At 40.3% G+C, this 19,647-nt stretch overlaps 1 protein-coding gene across 2 annotated transcripts in view; it reads right to left on the bottom strand.

Moving 5' to 3' along the window:
- Positions 1-1,531: 1,531 nt before the first annotated feature.
- The window catches only part of LOC143267678 (ATP-binding cassette sub-family G member 3-like), a 63,533-nt gene continuing 45,417 nt past the window's right edge, over positions 1,532-19,647 (bottom strand). The window contains exons 11-15 of one of the 2 annotated variants that reach the window (XM_076546857.1): positions 15,225-15,349; positions 12,308-12,462; positions 7,153-7,242; positions 4,688-4,773; positions 1,532-2,813 (exon numbers count right to left, since the gene is read on the bottom strand). In XM_076546857.1, coding sequence (XP_076402972.1) covers positions 2,633-2,813; positions 4,688-4,773; positions 7,153-7,242; positions 12,308-12,462; positions 15,225-15,349 — 637 coding nt within the window. In that variant the 3' untranslated portion in view covers positions 1,532-2,632. Of the gene's footprint in view, positions 2,814-4,486; positions 4,774-7,152; positions 7,243-12,307; positions 12,463-15,224; positions 15,350-19,647 lie in introns of those variants that run through there. The other variant, XM_076546856.1, reaches the window with a different exon arrangement.

Consider the following 19,647-nt stretch of genomic DNA (forward strand, 5'->3'; position numbering starts at 1 on the left):
ACTTAACCCGGGGCACAGGTCCTGTCCTGGAGTGGAGCTGATATTCCCAGTGACACCTTACTGGAGAAAACTGATTTTCTTTTTCCCAGCAAATACCAATCACACACAGCCTCTGGGTTAGGGGTGGGATTTTGTGTTCACTTCTCCTTTTCAGTTTTGGGATTCTGTCTGGCTTGAGATGTGCAGGTCTTGTGCATGCTGCCACAATCACTGTGCGTTCCTGTGTGTGTTAGTCCTATAGTTTCTGAGAGATCCTCTTTCCTTGGAGGCATCCACCACCTCCAGCTCTTAAAACCTTTTTACCTCCTTTTCTGTGTAGACCTCTCAGTGTCAATGGGAGGTTTGATGAAGACATCCCATGTAGGACTGTGTCCTACAAAGTTTCCCAGTCTCTATACATTGTCCAGTTGTGGATCTCTTTGTAAATTACCAAACTACCAAGAAGAAACTTCTCTAATGAGAGTTGAGCAATGTTCTGGTCTATAGGTAAAGCAATATGTGATCAGAAATCACTGTATGCTGTGTTTCTTTGGACAAATAATAGCAGTAGGTTTCCCCCAGGCTCAGGACCTGTCTAGTCTCAGGTTCGTGGCCACTTCACAGTGTCAGGTATGGGCTTCATTTCAGGTTGTGGAACTTAAGTCCAAATTTAAAAATTGATTGGTTGTTCCCATAACATTTGTGCCACTATTACGCCAAAATGTCTTGCAGGCTTGTTACTGCTGGAGGTCACAGAGCTTATAGCTAGGGGATACTGTTGATTACTATTCTCCTGTAGGAGCATCAAAGAACCTCCCAGCACCATGAATGCTAAGAGTAGTGGTGAAGCCTCCAATGTGTACCTGCTTTATTTCTCTGTGTTAATGAAGTAAGTAAGTGGGGTCTTCAGCAATAGGATCCTACTATCAGGTTATGAATAGCAAACAATAGCCTTGGCAATAGTCTGTGATGTTGGGGGAGATCTATAGGAATTCCTTTGGCCAATGACTGAACATGATGTCATCTATTCCTGGCACTCAAGGTTTACTTGGTGACATAAGATGTCTTTCTAGAGCGTTGTCTTGTCTATTATATGGTGACTTCACTATTATTCCTTTCATATATACATATTTATAGGGTGCTTCTACAATAGTAAGTTTCTATATATGTTTTCAAATGGCCTTTGTGTAATTGCCCTTCCTTTTATTCCCTCATCTACCTTGCCCTCACATACCCTCCCATTGAATCCTAGTCTATTTTTCCATTTATCTCTTTATAATATTGTACTCTTATTTCTTCTTCCTTGGATCCTCTTGTCCTCCCTGGACCCTTACTAGCTGCCTAAACTCTATGTATTCAGACTGAAGTACACGTGCCTAGAGCTTAAAAGCCAGCATCCACATGTAAGATAAAACATGCAGTATTTGTCTTTTGGGTTCTTGGTTATCTCACTCCGAATAAGTGATTCTAGATGCATTCAACAGCTGAATAATGTAATAATGTTCCATTGTGTAAATGTACCATATTTTCAGTATCCTTTCATCAGCTGATGGACATCTGACTTCTTTATTTTTCCTTTACAGCTTATATACCCCAGGAGAATTTTTCAAACAATATAAAAATCACAATGTTGTTACATTCTATTTTTAAGTAAATGATTATAATGAATACAAGTAAAAAAACATGTTTCCCATTTCCCTTACAAGAGTAAACATTTTACATATTACAGGTAAAACACAAATTATCCTCAACACCCACATGCAGTTAAAAATTTATATTTTAGACTTATCATAGATCTGGAGCCTTTTAGTCATAATCAGTTACATAGGCAATCATCTTTATAATTGCCAGAAAAACAGATTACTGATTTCACTTTTCATATTTTAAAGTCCTGTCTAATATCTTAACTAACCATCCAATTCTTTGCTTTCTAGTTACATGAAGTCAATTGTTTAAAGCTAGGTTGCACACTGAAACCTATGAACACATTTTCCAACATCATAAAGAACTTGAGCTACTTCCTGGGACTTGATTGTTTTCCTTAATAATTAATCTAAACCACAGTCTATACAGCTTCTCAAGAGAAACTCATAAGTCCTAATGCATGACGCTTCCTTGGTCCTATTTTCTACTCTCTGCAGCCCCTGCTTTCTCAGGTGTGGGGGCAACATGATATCCTAACTTTACCTATATTAATTTTCCCACCAAACCAACCTCTATCACAATCCCTTACTACATTTCTTAAAAGCCCTTAATCATCAAAATCCTATTTAAACTATCACCATTATTGTAAAATCATTACTTCAATTAAACAGTACAGGCTAATAGGAAATCAACCTCATAATAATCCACAGATAAATATGCCTAGTAAACCATATTTTTATGAGATAAACATACTACATTAAAGGCAGTGGGGATCCCCACACCCATTCACACCAGGCCAGATAACAGAGAAAAGTGGCATTAGCAAACATGTAATGGCACAGCACTAGCAAGAGACATTTGAAACTCAAGTTCTCTGGTCTTGCCTAGCCAGGATTCACCTACCATTGCCTTGCACTCTGGTGACTGAACTCCTGAAATCCAAGTGCTACCTGCTGCTCCACTGACATGGACACCGACAGGTAAAGCTTTAATTTATTTTAATGTCAGTTTAATTCAAAGAAAGTGGAAGGGTGATTTTAAAACATCTCTTTTTCTCAAGAGATAATAGCTGCACATAGGTAATTGATAAGAAGATAATGATTATACAAGCTAAGGCCACATGATTCTTCCAGAAGCCCCATGATGAGAGATCAATGCCCTGGATTGTCAAGAATTCTTCACCAGTACATCTGTAATTCAACATAGATAAAAATAATGTCAAAGTGTATTCAGTACATTCACTGTTCCTCCCTTTTAAGAACTCATAGTTTTAACACATCATTAAAATTTTCATCTTCATATTTAATTGGTAGTAGTAATGTTATACTTACAAGTTTGTTATATATTATATCAATATAAATTACCCGAATCAGGTCCCTTAGTTAATTTCAAGAACCATTCAAAGAGGCATAGCTATCACATCTATTTAAAAGCATAAAGGAAGTAGGCTCAGTAAACTTGGACAAGATTAGAGAATCATACTAAGATTGAACTTTGTAGTCTTCAAGGTGTCATTGATTTCTAAATCTACAATGCTGCCCCCTCCTCAAAGGGCAAAGGCATGGATGAAGGACTTGTTTCTCCTGAAGTCGAAAACCGCAGCTTCCTAATTGCTTTGTGCAATTCTACTGACTCAGTACACAGTCATGCAATTAACACAGCATCAAATTCTAGGCTGAGGATCAGAGAGACTAAGGGTTCCTGACAGGAGTCAGTCAATTCCTGTCAGCTCCTGTCCCAAGACAACAATGGCAATCACAGATGCACATCTATAAAACATCCCCAGCAGCCCATGGCTACAGACAGAGCCTGGGTAGCAGTTGGAGCACAGCAGGGTGCAGGGGCCCTGGCACAGGTTAGAAAAGCTGCTGCTGCTAAAAGTTCTGAATATACAATTACTACCTGTGTGTCTCCATCTCTGTGTGTCTCCATCTCTGTGTGTCTCCATCCCTGTGTGTCTCCATCCCTGTGTGTTTCTATCCCTGTGTATCTCCATCCCTGTGTCTCCATCTCTGTGTGTCTCCATCCCTGTGTATCTCCATCTCTATGTCTCCATCTCTGTGTATCTCCTTGCTTGTGTGTCTCCATCCCTGTGTGTCCCCATCTCTATGTATCTCTTAGGATTTAAAAGTTCCCAAATCTACAAACAGGACAGATTTCTTCTTCCTCTTGTGAAGACAATCCTTTCGTGAACATGAGGTCTGTGGACAGCCCTCTTCTGGTTTCACTTTATACATCTAAGTCCTCCTGACCATTAACTGGTAAGGAATTTATATTAGAAAGATACCAGACCAAACCAGGAGAAAGGAGATGTGGGAAATAAGATATCCCCCCATACTTGTTTTCTTATCAGTAATTCAAACATAATTTGTGTTACTGTTAGTCATTATTATTTTGAGCATCCATGAGAAATTTAAAGTATCATCATATTACTCTCCCATTTATATATCAAAATCAAATCAATGAGAACAATCATAGAAAGCAAAGGTATTTTCCTGGCATTAGACAAAAATGATATTTCCTTCTCAACATAGTAAAATGTGTGTTTTTCATTGCAGGACAAGTCTTCTGATAGGAGATTTTACCTACACCCTACATACACACACACACACACACACACACACACACACACACACACACACCTACTATCCTTTGACTTTCTAAAGTCTTCCAGAATGTGAGGCAGAGGAAAGACCCTGAAATCTGGCAGGCAAAGCTCACTCACTTTAGCCTTGCTGCCCTGACATTCTCGGGCTCTGCTCACAGGTACCATGATCTATACATGTAGAAACCTATGTCCTTCCTAAACAATCAGGGCAGACTATGTCAAACTCAAATGTTCTGAAACAAGGAACTCAAATCCACAATCAAGACACAAAAATCATTTTTAAAGCATTCTCTACACCAAGGAGCAGTAGGATCAAAACACATCCACATGTGCACTGGGTACAATGATTCTCTCTGCGTAACTGGCAGAGGACAGTGTTAATCCTGAAAGGATGGGTTTCCCCTCCAAGTCTAGGAGCATTCTGTGTCCCCATTTTGACACTGAACTCAAGCTTACATTATATAGTTCCGACATTTACTGATTTCTGATGTGTTATGTTCTGGACAGAAGTTTTGTCCCAGGAATTCATTGTGCTGCAAAGCCTGTAACACAAACAGGAATAGGGAGAGGGAAATAGTTTAATTTATATAAGTTTCCAAAGATTAAACACAGCTATAACTTAAAGTTCAATCTTGACTGTAATTTCAAAAAAAAAAAAAAAAATTGTTGTTGTTGTTTGCAAGACAGGGTTTCTCTGTGTAGTTTTGGTGCCTGTCCTGGATCTCTCTCTGCAGACCAGGCTCGCTTCAAACTCACAGAGAGCTTCCTGGCTCTGCCTCCCAAGTGCTAGGATTAAAGGTGTGTGCCACCACCACCTGCCTATCTCCAAAAATACTTTTAAACAAACAAAACCCTATCAAGTTCACTCTGCCCAGCAAAGCAGTGCCCCTCCCCCACACTCTGGAGGCTTAGGATTGAAATGATGGGGCTTCCCAACTGCTAAGAGGTGGACTCTCCAACTAGATTACCTCAGGCACCTCTTTCTCTGCAAAGTCCATAACCATGTAAACACTGTCATTGAAACAATATTATTAATTCATAGTAACAATATTTTTTTCTTGTTTTAATCAAAACCAGTTGTGATTATGAGAGTAAGAAAGTCTGTTAAGACACACTTTACTGCAGAGAAAGCTTGGCAAACCAATATGGCTACGATATCACATGGTTTCTATTTCTTTTAATTTCTTGGTATAAACTATATATCTTAGTCCCTGGCCTTTTCATTATTTCCTTATTGGGTAGAATCACAACCGCGTGCTCTTCATCATATCATCTATCTTTCCTCTTTACTCTGGGATTTTTCTCACTCTTTATTTCTCTCAAATAACATGTGACTGGGGCCCATGTAACACCTGTGTCTTTTTGTTTTTAACCACATTTCTTTTGTTTTTATTTTTAAGCTTGTGAACATACATGACTTTCAGGTAACAGTCTTAATTTAATGTCCTTGATTTTTCTTTTTTTCCCTTTTTTATTATTAAGAGATTTTCTACTCATTTTATGTATCTACCACAGATTCCCCTCTCCTCCCTCCTCCCACCCCCTGTCTTCCCCCATAACCCACCCCCAATCCCCACCTCCTCCAAGGCAAGGTCTCCCATGGGGAGTCAGCAGGGTCTGGCACATTCAGTTGAGGCAGGTCCAGGCCCCTCCCCTCTGCACCAAGGTGTCTAAGGGAGGTAGAACAACAGGCTGGCTAAGGGAAGCCAAACAGACCATCCTGCAGGGAAGCTCCTTAAACTCTGAAAGTAAACAACTCAAAACAGCTGCAGGAAGTCCCTGAAACTGAGCAGACTGACCAGGCCTCTCCTGTCCCAAGACTGCCTAAATCATAAGGACAGCTGAGAGACTTTGTCAAACATGACAAGCTGCCTGTCAGAGGCTCTGGTCAGCTGAGCTGCCTGGCAGAGATGGTCTCTAGTTGGTTAGCAAGCTGTGCAGTGTGCTCCAGGTTTCCAGCTTTTGAGAGCTGTGACTCATGCTAGGGGTGGGCTTTTGGTAATGCAGCTGTGTGCGAGTCATTAGTGCTCCTGTAAGTAACTCTAATAAAACTCACTGGTTCACTAGGTTGGACTTTGATAGTATCCTCAAAAAAAAAAAAAAAAAGTAGACACAATACTTCAGGTTATGGTTCAAATAACATGGAGTAAGATTATTGATACAGAGTTTCCCAGTCTGGGGTGGAGCAGATAGTGGGAGAGTTGGCCTGGGGAAAAGCCCCTAAAAATACGGAAGTGACATTAAATCAGAAAGCAACCAAAGATGAGGGGTTGGCTTAGAAACAGTTCACTTATAGGAATGGCACACCACAGTGAAAATATAAGTTGTCATGAAAACTGAGATGAGAGAAGGTATAAGCACACGGAGTGGTCTGCATTGTTGACTTTTGCAGGAGAGTTAACGCAGACATGTCCTGAGAAGGTGGGAGCATCTGGTTGTCTGAGAAGAGCAGTTGAGAAGAGATGCAGACACTATGGAAGAATGCAGACCTGGTAGGTTGACTGTCCTTCCTGTGGATGGCCCAATGCCCATGAGTATATGGGTAGCACCAAGTGGACTCTAGGGGTCACTAACAAAGAAGACATGAAGTTGGGAGGGAGTAGAAGGTAGGGGAGATTTGGGAGGAGTTGCAGTCGAGGAATGGGAATCATTATGATAAAGATACATGATATGTGTGTGTGAAATTCTCAAAGAATTAACAAAAATGTACTTTAAAATAAATCATGTGACTGGAGAAAACCCCAGATGACTCACTGACCTTTGGCGAGAATTAACAGGAAAATTCTCATCTTTTGCTCCTAGAAGGAAAATCCTGGGCAGCTGCTGGTTAGAGATTACAGCTGGGGAAAGGACTTGGTTGGGATTCATTTCAGTTGCTGCAGTTGGAGATCCCAAGTACAGTGACAGACAAGACAACTTACTGTATATCCATAATGAGGAATGTTGAAGTACTGAATCCATCCCAGGTCTTGCATGAAGTCAGTGTATTGTAGTGATAGACCTGAGATATACTACAAAGGACAGAACCATGAATTAGATTCATTCTATTGACTAAGAATTCTAGGCAAGATGCTCCCTCTTCAAGACTCCTTCATCCTTCTGACCATTTCTAATCAGACCATCTCTTTAAAACATTCTTTCAGTTAACTCTAAACAGAATTCTTCACTTTTTGCAAAGCCAAGGCTCTTCATGGTATTTAAATAAGGACTTGCCATCCATCTCTGCAGAAGTCAAATCCTATAGATATTGTTTCACCTTTAAAATAGTCTGCAAGCTATAAATATTCTTTAAACTTTAAATACCCTCAGCCCATATTTAAAATCTATTTTAGATTCCTTGTAATATCTAATTTATGTAGATATTATGAATGATGAACAAGGATGAACAAGAGACAGCTCTGAAGTTCACATAAAACTTGCCCTACCTAGTCTAATGTACACTAGAATATGCAAAACAGTGACTGTGTGTGCATTCAGACTGCACCTGACCAAATGCTTCTAGAGAAAATACAACAATGGGCTTCATAACTAGTTTTCAGGTCCTAAATAGAAACTTTATACAATAACCAGTTGTCTTAGTTCCTCTCCATGGCTGTAATAAAACACCATGACAAACAAAAAAGTCAGGAGCTTTCTAAGTACAAATTACAAACATAATGGGAAAAAAATGAGGGAAATAGTCTCATTCACAAAATCCTCAGAAAAAGGGAGTGAGTGGATGGGTGGGGAATCTTGGAATAAATCTAAACAAGTGAAATACTTGTACAATAAAAAGTTTAAGACACTGAAAAAATTGAGAAAAATACAAGATAGACAGACCTCTCATGTTTATAGATTCATAGGATAAAAATTATAGTATCCACCCTACCAAAAGCAATCAATAGAGTCAATGTAATCCTCATCATAATAATTTTAATGCAATTCACAGAAACTGAAAAAAATAATATAAAGTTACACATCGAAATAAAAAAGAGCGAGGTTGGGAGAACAATCTTGAACAATAACAATAAAACTGACAGAAGTATCACCACCCATTGGTGAAATAATCCATCCCCCTTTTGTGTGAGCAATAATTCATCTTCTCTATGGATAAGAGGCTTCCAGTGGGCCTGTCTGCACATCTGGGAACAAGAGCAACAGACTCTGGCAAACTATGCCACCTTGTGTCCCTCTCTCATAAAGAGGACAACATGCCATTTGCTCTGGTAGGGCCATGGTCCCATTCCAAGGAAAAGGATATTTGAGCCTGGGGATGTCCTGCCACTCAGGTGTAGCAATCCCTCCTTGGGCACATGTGCTGTGCAGTTAACACAGTTTATCGAAGTATTCAGTTCTCTACATCAGCTTTATAAGCACATTATCAAAAGTAAAAACAAAGTGAACTCCACCAACATGTCTTTTAGGTAATGAAGTATTGTTAGGTTACTTTTGAGAATTAATTTTAAAGAATGCCTGGATGAACCAAAGGAGACAATTTGGGACACATGTACGTGTTCTGTTTATTTGTTTTGTTTTTTTTAGGAAAGGGTAAGATTAGACACACATGAAAATGAATTGTCAGAAAGGCACATGTTAAAAATAACAAACAAGACTTTTAAATACTAATTTTAAAGGTTTTCCTCATGTTGAGATTATATATTTCCCTGGGCAATGATGTCAGTAGCCTTGCACTTCAGTGTAAAGTGTCCCACCTCTTCAAACTTCTCTGTTGTGCACCCACATTCTCCCCTTAAGTATATGATCATTCATGAGAAGGGAAAGTGGAGGGGTCACACAGGCTCTTTCCATCTTATTTATATGTACACATTCAATCCTCTTTAACCCTCCACCCAATGCACTGGAGTCAATGTAGAAGCACATTTCATTTTTTAAAAATCTTCTATAACAATGCTCAGGCAGTTCTGGGCTCTGGAAGGTGACTAGCCTTCCCTTCTACACTCTGGGATAGAAAGACCAGGACCAATGGGCAGAACTCCTTGACATGGTTCCTTGCCCTTGTTCTTTCCTCTGTGCTGTGGGGTCCTTGCTTGAGGATGGCAGCAGAGCCCATCTCCTACAGATGGACTGGTCCACAGCACCGTGTTTGTCTACTGCCCCATGCCCTGAGAGTCCAGCACCCCAGCAATGAGGGAGGTGAAAACCACATCACCATACCCCACAGGAGCACCCAGGAATGTTACAGGTTTTTAGGCCTAAGAACTAGACTGCCAAGGCTTCCTTTACAAAAAGGAAGTCTGTAGTCTACAGCCCAGGCCAGCAAGCTTGCACAGTACTGTGAGTCCAATCCTTAATATGATGAGGCAGAGCTTTCCTTCAGTTTTTCTTTGTCTCCTGTATGTAGTGACTTGCAACTTGATTGGGTGCTCTAACTATGGGCAGTGAGCTAGAAATGCTGAAATATGTGGGAGGGGATTGCAGGAGACCTGGGGTGAAGACACAACTATGATCAAGGACACTGACCATCCTACCTGGATGTTTTCTGTTTTTCTTTCTCTTGAGGTCAAAGCAATACAAGGTGAACACTGGACAGATTACAACAATGACAGTGACAGACCATTCATTTCTGATTGTATTTATGGCCTGCTCTACAAGATGGAAATCATTTCTGATGCTGTGGCTTGTGGGGTCACCGGGCCCAGAGGAGAATCTACTGTTATTCTTCTAAATGGATATGGTATTAAACTGACTTCTAATGAGTTGTGACACCCATAGATTAGTACATCTCAGACCTTTATCAAAGAAGCTTCCTTTTGCAGGAGATGGTGGTTAACACAGGCCCACCACAGGTCAACATACAGAGAAGAGACTACAGAGGATCCAGCCCTGAATGGGACATCTGTATATCACACCCCTCCTCCCAAGGATCAAGGATCAGGATGAAAGAGGCTAGAAGGTTTGTAAGAGCCAGAGGCTGTGGACACCTACAACAAAACAGGGTTCTCCTGTCACTATTGGACATTGACACATGGGAACGCAGTGCAGTGTGACAACATGGGAACACCTGTACAAGATCAAGTCAGAGAAGATCCCTGCATGGAGTGGAGAGGTGGACATGACCTCCTACCCCTACCTGAGGAGCTACTGGCAGTTGATTGTTCCTGGGAGGGGGAGCCAGTTTTCTTTAAGCATGTGGCCCCTGAGAGCCTACCCATGCTGCAGTAGATGGCTCTACACACAGGTACGTATGGGCAGTGCTTAGTAGACCCAGTCATTTACAAAAAGCCAAACAAAGCCTGAGTCAGGGAGGGGAGAGTGGAGAGAGTGACAGGAAACACAGCTGTTACTTTCCTGTTGCTGTGACACAGCACCATGGTCAGGGGACTTATAGAAGAGAGAGTTCCTTTGGCCTCAGGTTTCCAGAGTGACAAGAGGCCATCTTGGCAGGGAGGTATGGCAGCAGGCAGCAGGCTAGGAAGTGGGAGAGGAAGCTGAATGCTCACATCCTCACGTGACAGTGCAAAGATGAGAAGGAACAGGAAGAGGACAGGACTATAAACACCCAAGACCCTCCCTCACCCAGGGACAGACTTTCCCCATCAAATCTCTACCTCCCAATGGTTCCAGAACATCTCCAACAGCACCACAAACTGCAAACCAAGTGTTGAAGTCCCTGAGTCTTAGGGGACATTTCTCCTTCAAAAGTCCACAGGGAAGGATTTTGGAGGGAGAAAATGGCATGGAAACATTTTATGTGTATTTAAGAATCTCCCAAACAAAAATTAATTAATAACATATTTATTGAAGATTTATATTACTAGATGGCTATACATATATGGCCATATATATAGGAAATAAAAACAAAGCTTAGCACTTTCTCACTGACGTGCATCTGCCATCACCAAGCTACAGTATATTCTTGTACCAGCAGAAAGGATAGGAGTACTAACACACTGAATCAATTGTTCTATTTACTTAATATGCTTTTGGGGGGAAGTGTAGGATCTGGCTCCATCTATCAGTTGATTTATTTACATTAGTGTATATTTTATAGTATGAAAGACTAAGATAGGGTAATCAATTACAGAAAGAGAAGCAGAAGTATGATAATTCAGGAGACTGATTAGTACATAGGAGTCTAGCATCTTCCACTATTTTTAACACTTTTCAGAATACAAGTGAGTCCTGAGATACGCTCCTCCTGCTGAGCACTTACATTGACCATTGTTGTAGAATATTATTTTAAGGTGTGTTATACTTGTTTATGCTGTGGAACAAAGATGTATTTTATTTTTTAAGTTACATTTGTTTAACTGTGAAGCTGTAATACTTTGCCTGTCTAAAACACATGATGGGTCTAATTAAGAGCTGAACAGCAGGAGAAAGGAGAGATGGGGCTGGCAGACAGAGAGAATAAATGAAAGGAGAAAACTGAGAGGACGGAGGAGCAAGAAAAGGAGAAGAGGGGGACTCTAAGGGCCATGCATCCAGCCAGTCACAGAGTAAGAGTAAATGTAAGCTACACAGAAGAGAAGAAAAAAGCCCAGAGGCAAAAGAAAAGGTAGGTGAGATCATTTAAGTTAAGAAAAGCTGGCTAGAAATAAGCCAAACTAAGGCCAGGAATTTATAAGTAATAATAAGATTCAGTGTGATTTATTTGGGAGCTTCATGGTGGGCCACCAACAGAGCAAAGAGTAAAGAGTGAAACAACCAACTGCAGATCATGACCCTTCCTTTTCCATTAGAGATGACCGAATAAACCAAATCACCTTGCTGTGATTAAAACAGCAGGCAAGTCTCTTACAACAGCATGAAAGGAAGGCTGCAATCTGTCTTGTGGGGGGAGATCAGCCAATCATACCACTTTCTTAAAGTTCCAAGTTATTATGGTTTGTAATATTACTCCAAGAAATGTCTGGTAAGAGATCACTAGAAAGAGGATGTTACCCACATCATAGTACTGACATCAGAGCAGTAGCCACAAATTCTAGGTGGAAAGGTGGCTCCTTCTCTCCTACAGACCATAATAAGCTTTAGCATAAGGACTCATGTCCCAAGTGCTGATGTGTCAAGCATGTACATGTACAAGAAGGAACACAAGGAAAATTATCCTTTCAGAAAAACACAATTCACACTCACCAGCATGCATACAAAGTAGATGGTCATAAGCAGTGTTGGCACAGCCACTGCTCTGTCCCCTGCCCCTATAGACAGTGACAGGGAACTGGCTGAATAAGTCAACATCATGATGGTAAATGACATCGCGAAGAAATCCTTCACATTTGTGTTTACTCCTTAGAAAGAAAGAAGTGGTGACAGTTCATCTACATAAATCAAGAGAATTGTACATATTTCAACAATACTTTAGTAATCAAAATGACTAGTAACAGCTTCAGAGCCTCCCAGTTTCCCTGGGTTTTCAAGTGCTACCTGATCATGTGGATGCTGGGAAACAAATTTGGGGATTTAGAGAAGCAGCAAGTACTCTTAACAAATGAGCTTCTCTCCAACTCCATCATGTGGCTTTATTTTTATATTTCCCACAAAATACCTTTCCATATAATACCTGTTATCTTCTATATATAATTATGGACAATTTATGAGATCCTGACATGGAGAGCCACAGGCAACACAACTAATAAAAATGTTACCAAATTCTCTCACAGGAGAATCAGCAGTAGAACAGGTTCACATCCACATTACCCTGTGTTTATTATAATTGCACTAGTAATGAAACTGGGATCAGGACTATGCTGGTTAGTTTTTGTCAATTTAACACAAACTAGGGTCATATGGGAAGAGGCAAGCTCAACTAAGAAATTGCTTGCATTAGACTGGCCTGTTGTCAGGCCAGTAGGGGCATTTTCTCAAAGAATGATTTATGTCTTAGACAAATGTGGATAATGCCATCCATATGCAAGTGATCCTGGGTTCTATAAGAAAGCAGGCTGAACAAATCATTAGGAACAAGCCAGTAAGCAGCACTCCTCCATGGCCCCTGCTTCACTTCCTGCCTCCAGGTTCCTGCCCTGAGTTCCTGACCTGACTTCCCTTCTTGAAGTACATTGAACTGTAAGATGAAATAAACCCTTTCCTCTCGAGTTGGTTATGTTCATCACGGGGCAAAAACCTCAGGCAAGGATTAAACAACCTTGCAGTGGTTTTAATATCTAGAACACAGGAGGGTGCCTCCAACTTTAGTTTTCCCTAGGAAATCACCATGTAACTGCTATACAGTAAGGCAATGGGTTCCATAAGCTGATTTGTAATCTTTCTTGACCTAATGCTATGAGTCATAGACAGTATTGTGTTTTTATAATATTACAAGGACACAGAGTCTGGGAACTGAGTTCCATGCCTAATTATTTAAAAAGTTATTGTTATGATTATCATGGTGTGTATAATGCATGTGTGATTATGGGTCTGCATGTATCCTAATGTCTATGTACCATAGTGTGCATATACCATAATGTACTATGGTGTACATGTGCCATGGTGTACATGTGCCATGATGTACATGTATCATAATGTACATGTGGATTTGAAGGACAAATTTCTCCAGTGATTCTCTCTTCCATTGTGGATTCTGAGGATCAAATTCAGGTTGTCAGGCTTGCAAGACAAGTACATTTCCCATAACCAACCCATGGTCTGAATGACTGGTTCTGAATGAATTGTCTTATAAAAAAAAGTCTAAGTTTTATCAATGCTTATCTTTCTCTGTGTGTGTGAGTGTATATATGTGAGCGTGTGTGTCTGTGTTTGTGTGTCCGTGTGTGTTCATGTCTGTGTGAGTATGTGTGAATGTGTGTGTGAGTGTAAGTATGTGTGTGTGTGAAAGGCATGGGAATTCTGAACAATTAGTCTAGGGTGAAACTTAACCATAATACACAAATGAATCTATGCATATATTTCAAATAATTATATAATTTCAAAAAACCTCAAATTCAGTATCATCTCTCTTTGTCAGAGTAGGTACCACAAGACACTGTATGCATTTAAGTTGTTTTGCCTACATACATATGTATAACGTATTATCCACATTTCTATATCTTATTTACATATAGAGTCACTTATACAGAAACACAAAGAAAAATATATAGCTGTGTAGCTAGAGTTTTCTTGCCTGGCCCACAGTCAGGACAAATCTCTCTCACCCACCAGTCCCATAGCAGCTCAGACCCAACCAAGTAAACACAGAGACTTATATTGCTTCAAACTGTATGGCCATGGCAGGCTTCTTGCTAACTTCTTATAGCTTAAATTAATCCATTTCTATAAATCTATACCTTGCCACATGGCACATGGCTCGTGGCTTACCAGCATCTTCACATGATGCTTGTCATGGTGGCGGCTGGCAGTGTCTCTGACTTAGCCTTCCACTTCCCACAATTCTTCTCCTCCTTGTCCCACCTAACTGCCTGACTACTGGCCAATCAGTGTTTTATTTACTAACCAATCAGAGCAACACATTTGCCATACAGAACATCCCCCAGCATAGCTGGGCTAGAGACATGGCTCACTGATTAAAAGCATGTGCTGTTATTGTAAAAGCCCTGGATTCCATTCCCAGCACCCACATGGTGGCTCACATTCTGTAACTCCAGTTCAAGAGGATCTGATGTCCTCTTTGGACCATCCCAGGCACTGCATTCACTTAGTGCGCGTGCACACACACACACACACACACACACACACACACACACACACACAAAGGCAGAAACATAAAGAAAAAAATAAATCTTTCACAATACCTATGGATAGGCATCTAATAATTGATCTTGCTCCGTTGGCACTGTCTCAAATGGGTACATTATGTCTACATTCATTATAAATCACAGAGTCTCTAGTAAAAACACAGTTTCACAAACAGCTTTTGCAGTATTTTGTGAACAAGTCTTGGAGACTTTCCTCACACTGAACACCTGTTTTAGATGGCAGACACTGGAGATGTGCTTTTCTACTTATGCTTTTCTACTTTAGACTTGCCACAGTTGTACAAACCAAAACACACTCCCCCAAGAGTAAAGACGCACTCTCTTGCTTTGTCACTTACCTGCTATGCTGAATACTATAACAGTAAATACAGTACTTGTCAATAACCTCCTGGGTACCAGATCACCCAGCAATTTCCCAAGGAAATATGGTGACACTCTGTAGTATCCACTGGTATGCTCATGTCTACAGAGACAAAGATGACATTATACATCATTAGATTAGTTCAGAAGACACAGGTGAGATGCTGGCTACACTGACTTCTGCCACCACAGGGAGCCTAACAGGACAGTGTCCCCTGTGCTCCAGGCTGACTCCCATACAGGTCCCCATCTTAGGTACCAGCATCCCCAGGTCAGCATCCTGATGACATTCTCACTAGGATTCTCCCCATTAGAGAACTCTACCTTGTTTTGTCCACTGTGGTCACACAGCAGCCCCTCCAGGAAAACAGCCCAGTGTGCCCTCTCTCCTCAGAGTCTCTGCTACTCTGAAGCTGGCTCCCTGAGGAGCAGCTCATTCCTACCTCACCTCAGACAGTGGTCATAGAGATTTCTCTCCTCCAGTTCTCATGAAGAAGGTGACACTGTCACTCTGAGGTCACAGTGCAGCTTCAGGACACTACATCCTTCTCTCCAGCTACTCTCACTTTAGGACAGATATGGTAATATTTTATTTGTACTGAAATGTAATTTTATTTGTATGTTAATAAATAAAGTTGCCTGGGGGTCAGAGCTAATAGCAAGCCATAGCAAGAGCCGGGCAGTGGTGGCACATACCTTTAATCCCAATCACATGACAAGCAGATCTCTGTGTGTTCAAGGATAGCACCAGCATGGAGACACATGCCTTTAATATCAATACCAACCATGGAAGACCTGGAGGTCTCTATAGACAGGCAGTGATGAGGCGGTCATGTGGTTGGTTTTACAACCAATGAGAAGGCAGAACAGAAAGTCAATAAAAAGACAGACACACAGGAAGTAGGTCTCTTGCTGAGGGGAAGGACGACAGCGGCAACAAAGGGTAAGAAAGGGTTTTTAGTCTCAGCTCTCAGCTACTGCTCTGACCTCTTGGGCTTTTAACTTTGCATTTGGCTCTGTGTTTCTTATTTAATAAGACTGTTCATCTACATTTGGTGCCCACGTGGCAAGAATTGATTAAAAACCGGTGGGCCCAGCTCCTTGCCTGGGCCTAGTTCGGCCTAGGCCCCAGACCCAACTGAGATATAGCTACAAGCGGTTGCCTGCAGCTAGAGCTACTTGCAGCCAGATTAACAAAATACTGATGCTATAAACAACTCAGGCCTGCCAGAGATACCAGTCAGGTGTACTCGACTGCAACTGCAGATAGAGCTGCTTTCGGCCAAAATGCCAATGTACGTGGTCAGAGCTTAAGGAAGGCAGAGCCCAGACTCAGCTTGGCTCAATTGGAAACATGTGGCTAGATTTAAGCTTTTAGCCAGAACTTGTGGCTTCTCTCTCTCTCTCTCTCTCTCTCTCTCTCTCTCTCTCTCTCTCTCTCTCTCTCTCTCTCTGGATCCCCACCTCGGATGCTAGGTAGCTCTTTTGAAATTCCCTCAGATTTCTACTGCTCTAAGCAGACTTGGTAAGTCAATTAAGATATCAGATATTTTAAAGGTAAAAACTATTTAAAAGAAAAAAATTTTCCACATTAAAAAATGGTTATTATGTGTACATTGGAAGAAAATTGGGCTTTGTTGGATAAAATATTAGGCAGTCTGAAAGTGGAACAACTACATGAGAAGATTAATGTTGATGGGGTTATGCACATTATTACTTTCCTTCTCCTTATTTTACTATTTAAAAAGATAGTCAATTTAAGTGCCAGGATAAAAGCTTTAGAAAAACCTGTTAAACCTGTTAAAATAAATTGTAGAGAAATTCAGATTCAGAGAGAAGAAATTAACAGTGAAATTGTTTTAGGATTGGATTATAAGGTTACAGAAAGAAAGCCAGTTTTCACACAATCACCCTTAATTTATCCAGGAACCATACATCAGCTACCTGGTCAAGTGAATGCACAAAATATTTGGACTCCAATTGAAATGTTAGATTTACGAAGATTTAAGGAGGCAATAGTATCTTATAGCATGCATTCCCGATTTGTAAAGCAAATATTAAACTCCTGGTCAACTAATAATAAGATTATACCACAGGACTGGCTAGAGCTGGTAAATGCTGTTCTGGAAACCAGGGCACAGCTGCAGTGGCATATGTGATTCAAAGAGGAGGCTAAAAACATAGAAAATCAATGGAGGGCTAAAGGTATACAAATCTCCCAGGATCAGCTTGTTGGAGAAGGCCAATATCTAAACCCTAATTCTATGTTGAATGGCAGACTTGAATCCATGGGACAGAGTTGAGGAACCAGGAAACAAAACTGAGTCATTTACAAAGGTTATACAGGGCCCAAAAGAATCCTTCATAGATTTCTTATAAAGACTGACTTCAGCAGTAAAGAAAATGGCCCTGAATTCAGAAGCTACTCAGATAATAATTGAATCTTTTTCTTTTGAGAACATGAATGTAGCAAGGAAGAGAATAATCAGGCCATTAAAGGCAAGATCTGCACCCTTGGAAGATTAGATTAGAGACACGTTTAATGTTGAGGCTCATGACCATGATGATATGTGGATAGAAGAAGCAATTTCAAGAGGTTTGAGGAATGTCAGATGTTTTGGATGTGGAAAGCAAGGACATTTGAAAAGGGACTATAAACAGAGCATTCCTTGAAACAATATTTCTTCAAGGAACACTGGCAACAGAATGCCCCTTCCTTCTGGAGTATGTAGAAGGTGTGGTAAGGGAAAACACTGGACCAATGAATGTAGATCAACAAGGAACAGGCAAGGTAATACTTTGCCTCAGTCTTTGGGAAACTCCCAGGCAGGCAGACCCCCACGGAAAATCCAGTGCAGATCTTTCCTGCAGTCATAGAGGAAACCCCTACTCAGAGCAATTAAATAACCAAATTCCCACTGGAATAAACCAGATTGCTTGTGATGATGAAACAGAGAGAACAGAAAATTCAGGAGAAAACATAAAGAAAAATTTTTGGCAAACTTCTATTAATGAACAAAGACCAAAATTAACAATAAGAATAAATGGTGTTTTGTTGTCTGGTCTGGTAGACACAGGTGCTGACATGACCATAATTGCACCAGAATTTTGGCATCCAACTTGGCCTCTTCAAGAGGTAAATGTTCAACTGTTAGGAATTAGAACATTATCTCAAGTAAAACACAGTGCAAGATGGCTCAAATGTATAGGTCCAGACAGACAGAGAGGAAAATTAAAATCATATGTGGCTAACATAGCTATGAACCTGTGGGGTAGAGACCTTTTTCAACAATGGAATACTCAGATTAACATCCCTCCAACCTCAGAAACAAATCATAAACTAGCACGTTTCTGAGAGAAATATTAGAAGATATTATTCTAATGAGTGGTCAGCATCCATCCATATTATACAATAACAGGGCACAACAACTGATGATCTTCCAAAGACACCGACAGCTCTACATTTAAAATGGTTAACAGACAAGCCTGTATGGGTTCATCAATGGCATTTAACAACAGAGAAACTCCAGGCTTTAGAAAAGTTGGTAGAAGAACAGTTAAATGCTCATCATATTGAAGAATCAACCAGCCCTTGGAATTCTCCTGTATTTGTTATTAAAAAGAAATCCAGTAAATGAAGAATAGAGACCTTAGAGCAATTAACAAAGTAATTCAGCTAATTACTACAAACTGGCTTTCTACAATCTGGAATTCCTTTGCCTACTCTGTTACCAAAAGAATGGCCTCTCATAGTTATTGATTTAAAAGACTGTTTCTTTTCAATACCCTTACAAGAAAGACAGAAAGATTTGCTTTCACAGTGCCTACTTATAATAATTCTCAACCAGTTAAGAGATATCAATGGAGGGTCCTCCCATAGGGAATGTTGAACCTTGCATCAACATTTTGTACAACAGCCATTGGAAGTGATACTTAAAAATTTTCCTGAATCTATAATTTATCATTATATGGATGATATTTTACTAGCTGACTCAAATGCAGATACTTTAGAAAGAATGTTTGAAGAAGTAAAGAAAAATTTGCCTTGCTGGGGATTACAAATTGCTCCTGAAAAGATACAAAGAGGAGATTCTATTAATTATTTAGGATATAAAATAGAGCTACAAAAATTACACTCCAAAAGGTGCAAATTAGGAGAGATAGACTACAGACTCTTAATGACTTTCAATGATTATTTGGAGACATTTCTCATCCACAAACTATTGTTGGGGTAAAAAATGATGAACTGAATGATTTGTTTAAAACCTTACTTAGAAGATTACAAGGACTTAAATAGTCCAAGGGAATTATCACCTGCAGCTGAGAAAGAATTGGCCTTGGTAGAAAAGAAAGTACACGAAGGACACAAGGATTGTATCGATCCAAAGCTTGATGGCATTT

This window comes from Peromyscus maniculatus, chromosome 10, assembly GCF_049852395.1.
Source record: "Peromyscus maniculatus bairdii isolate BWxNUB_F1_BW_parent chromosome 10, HU_Pman_BW_mat_3.1, whole genome shotgun sequence".
Taxonomy (NCBI): Eukaryota; Metazoa; Chordata; class Mammalia; order Rodentia; family Cricetidae; genus Peromyscus; species Peromyscus maniculatus.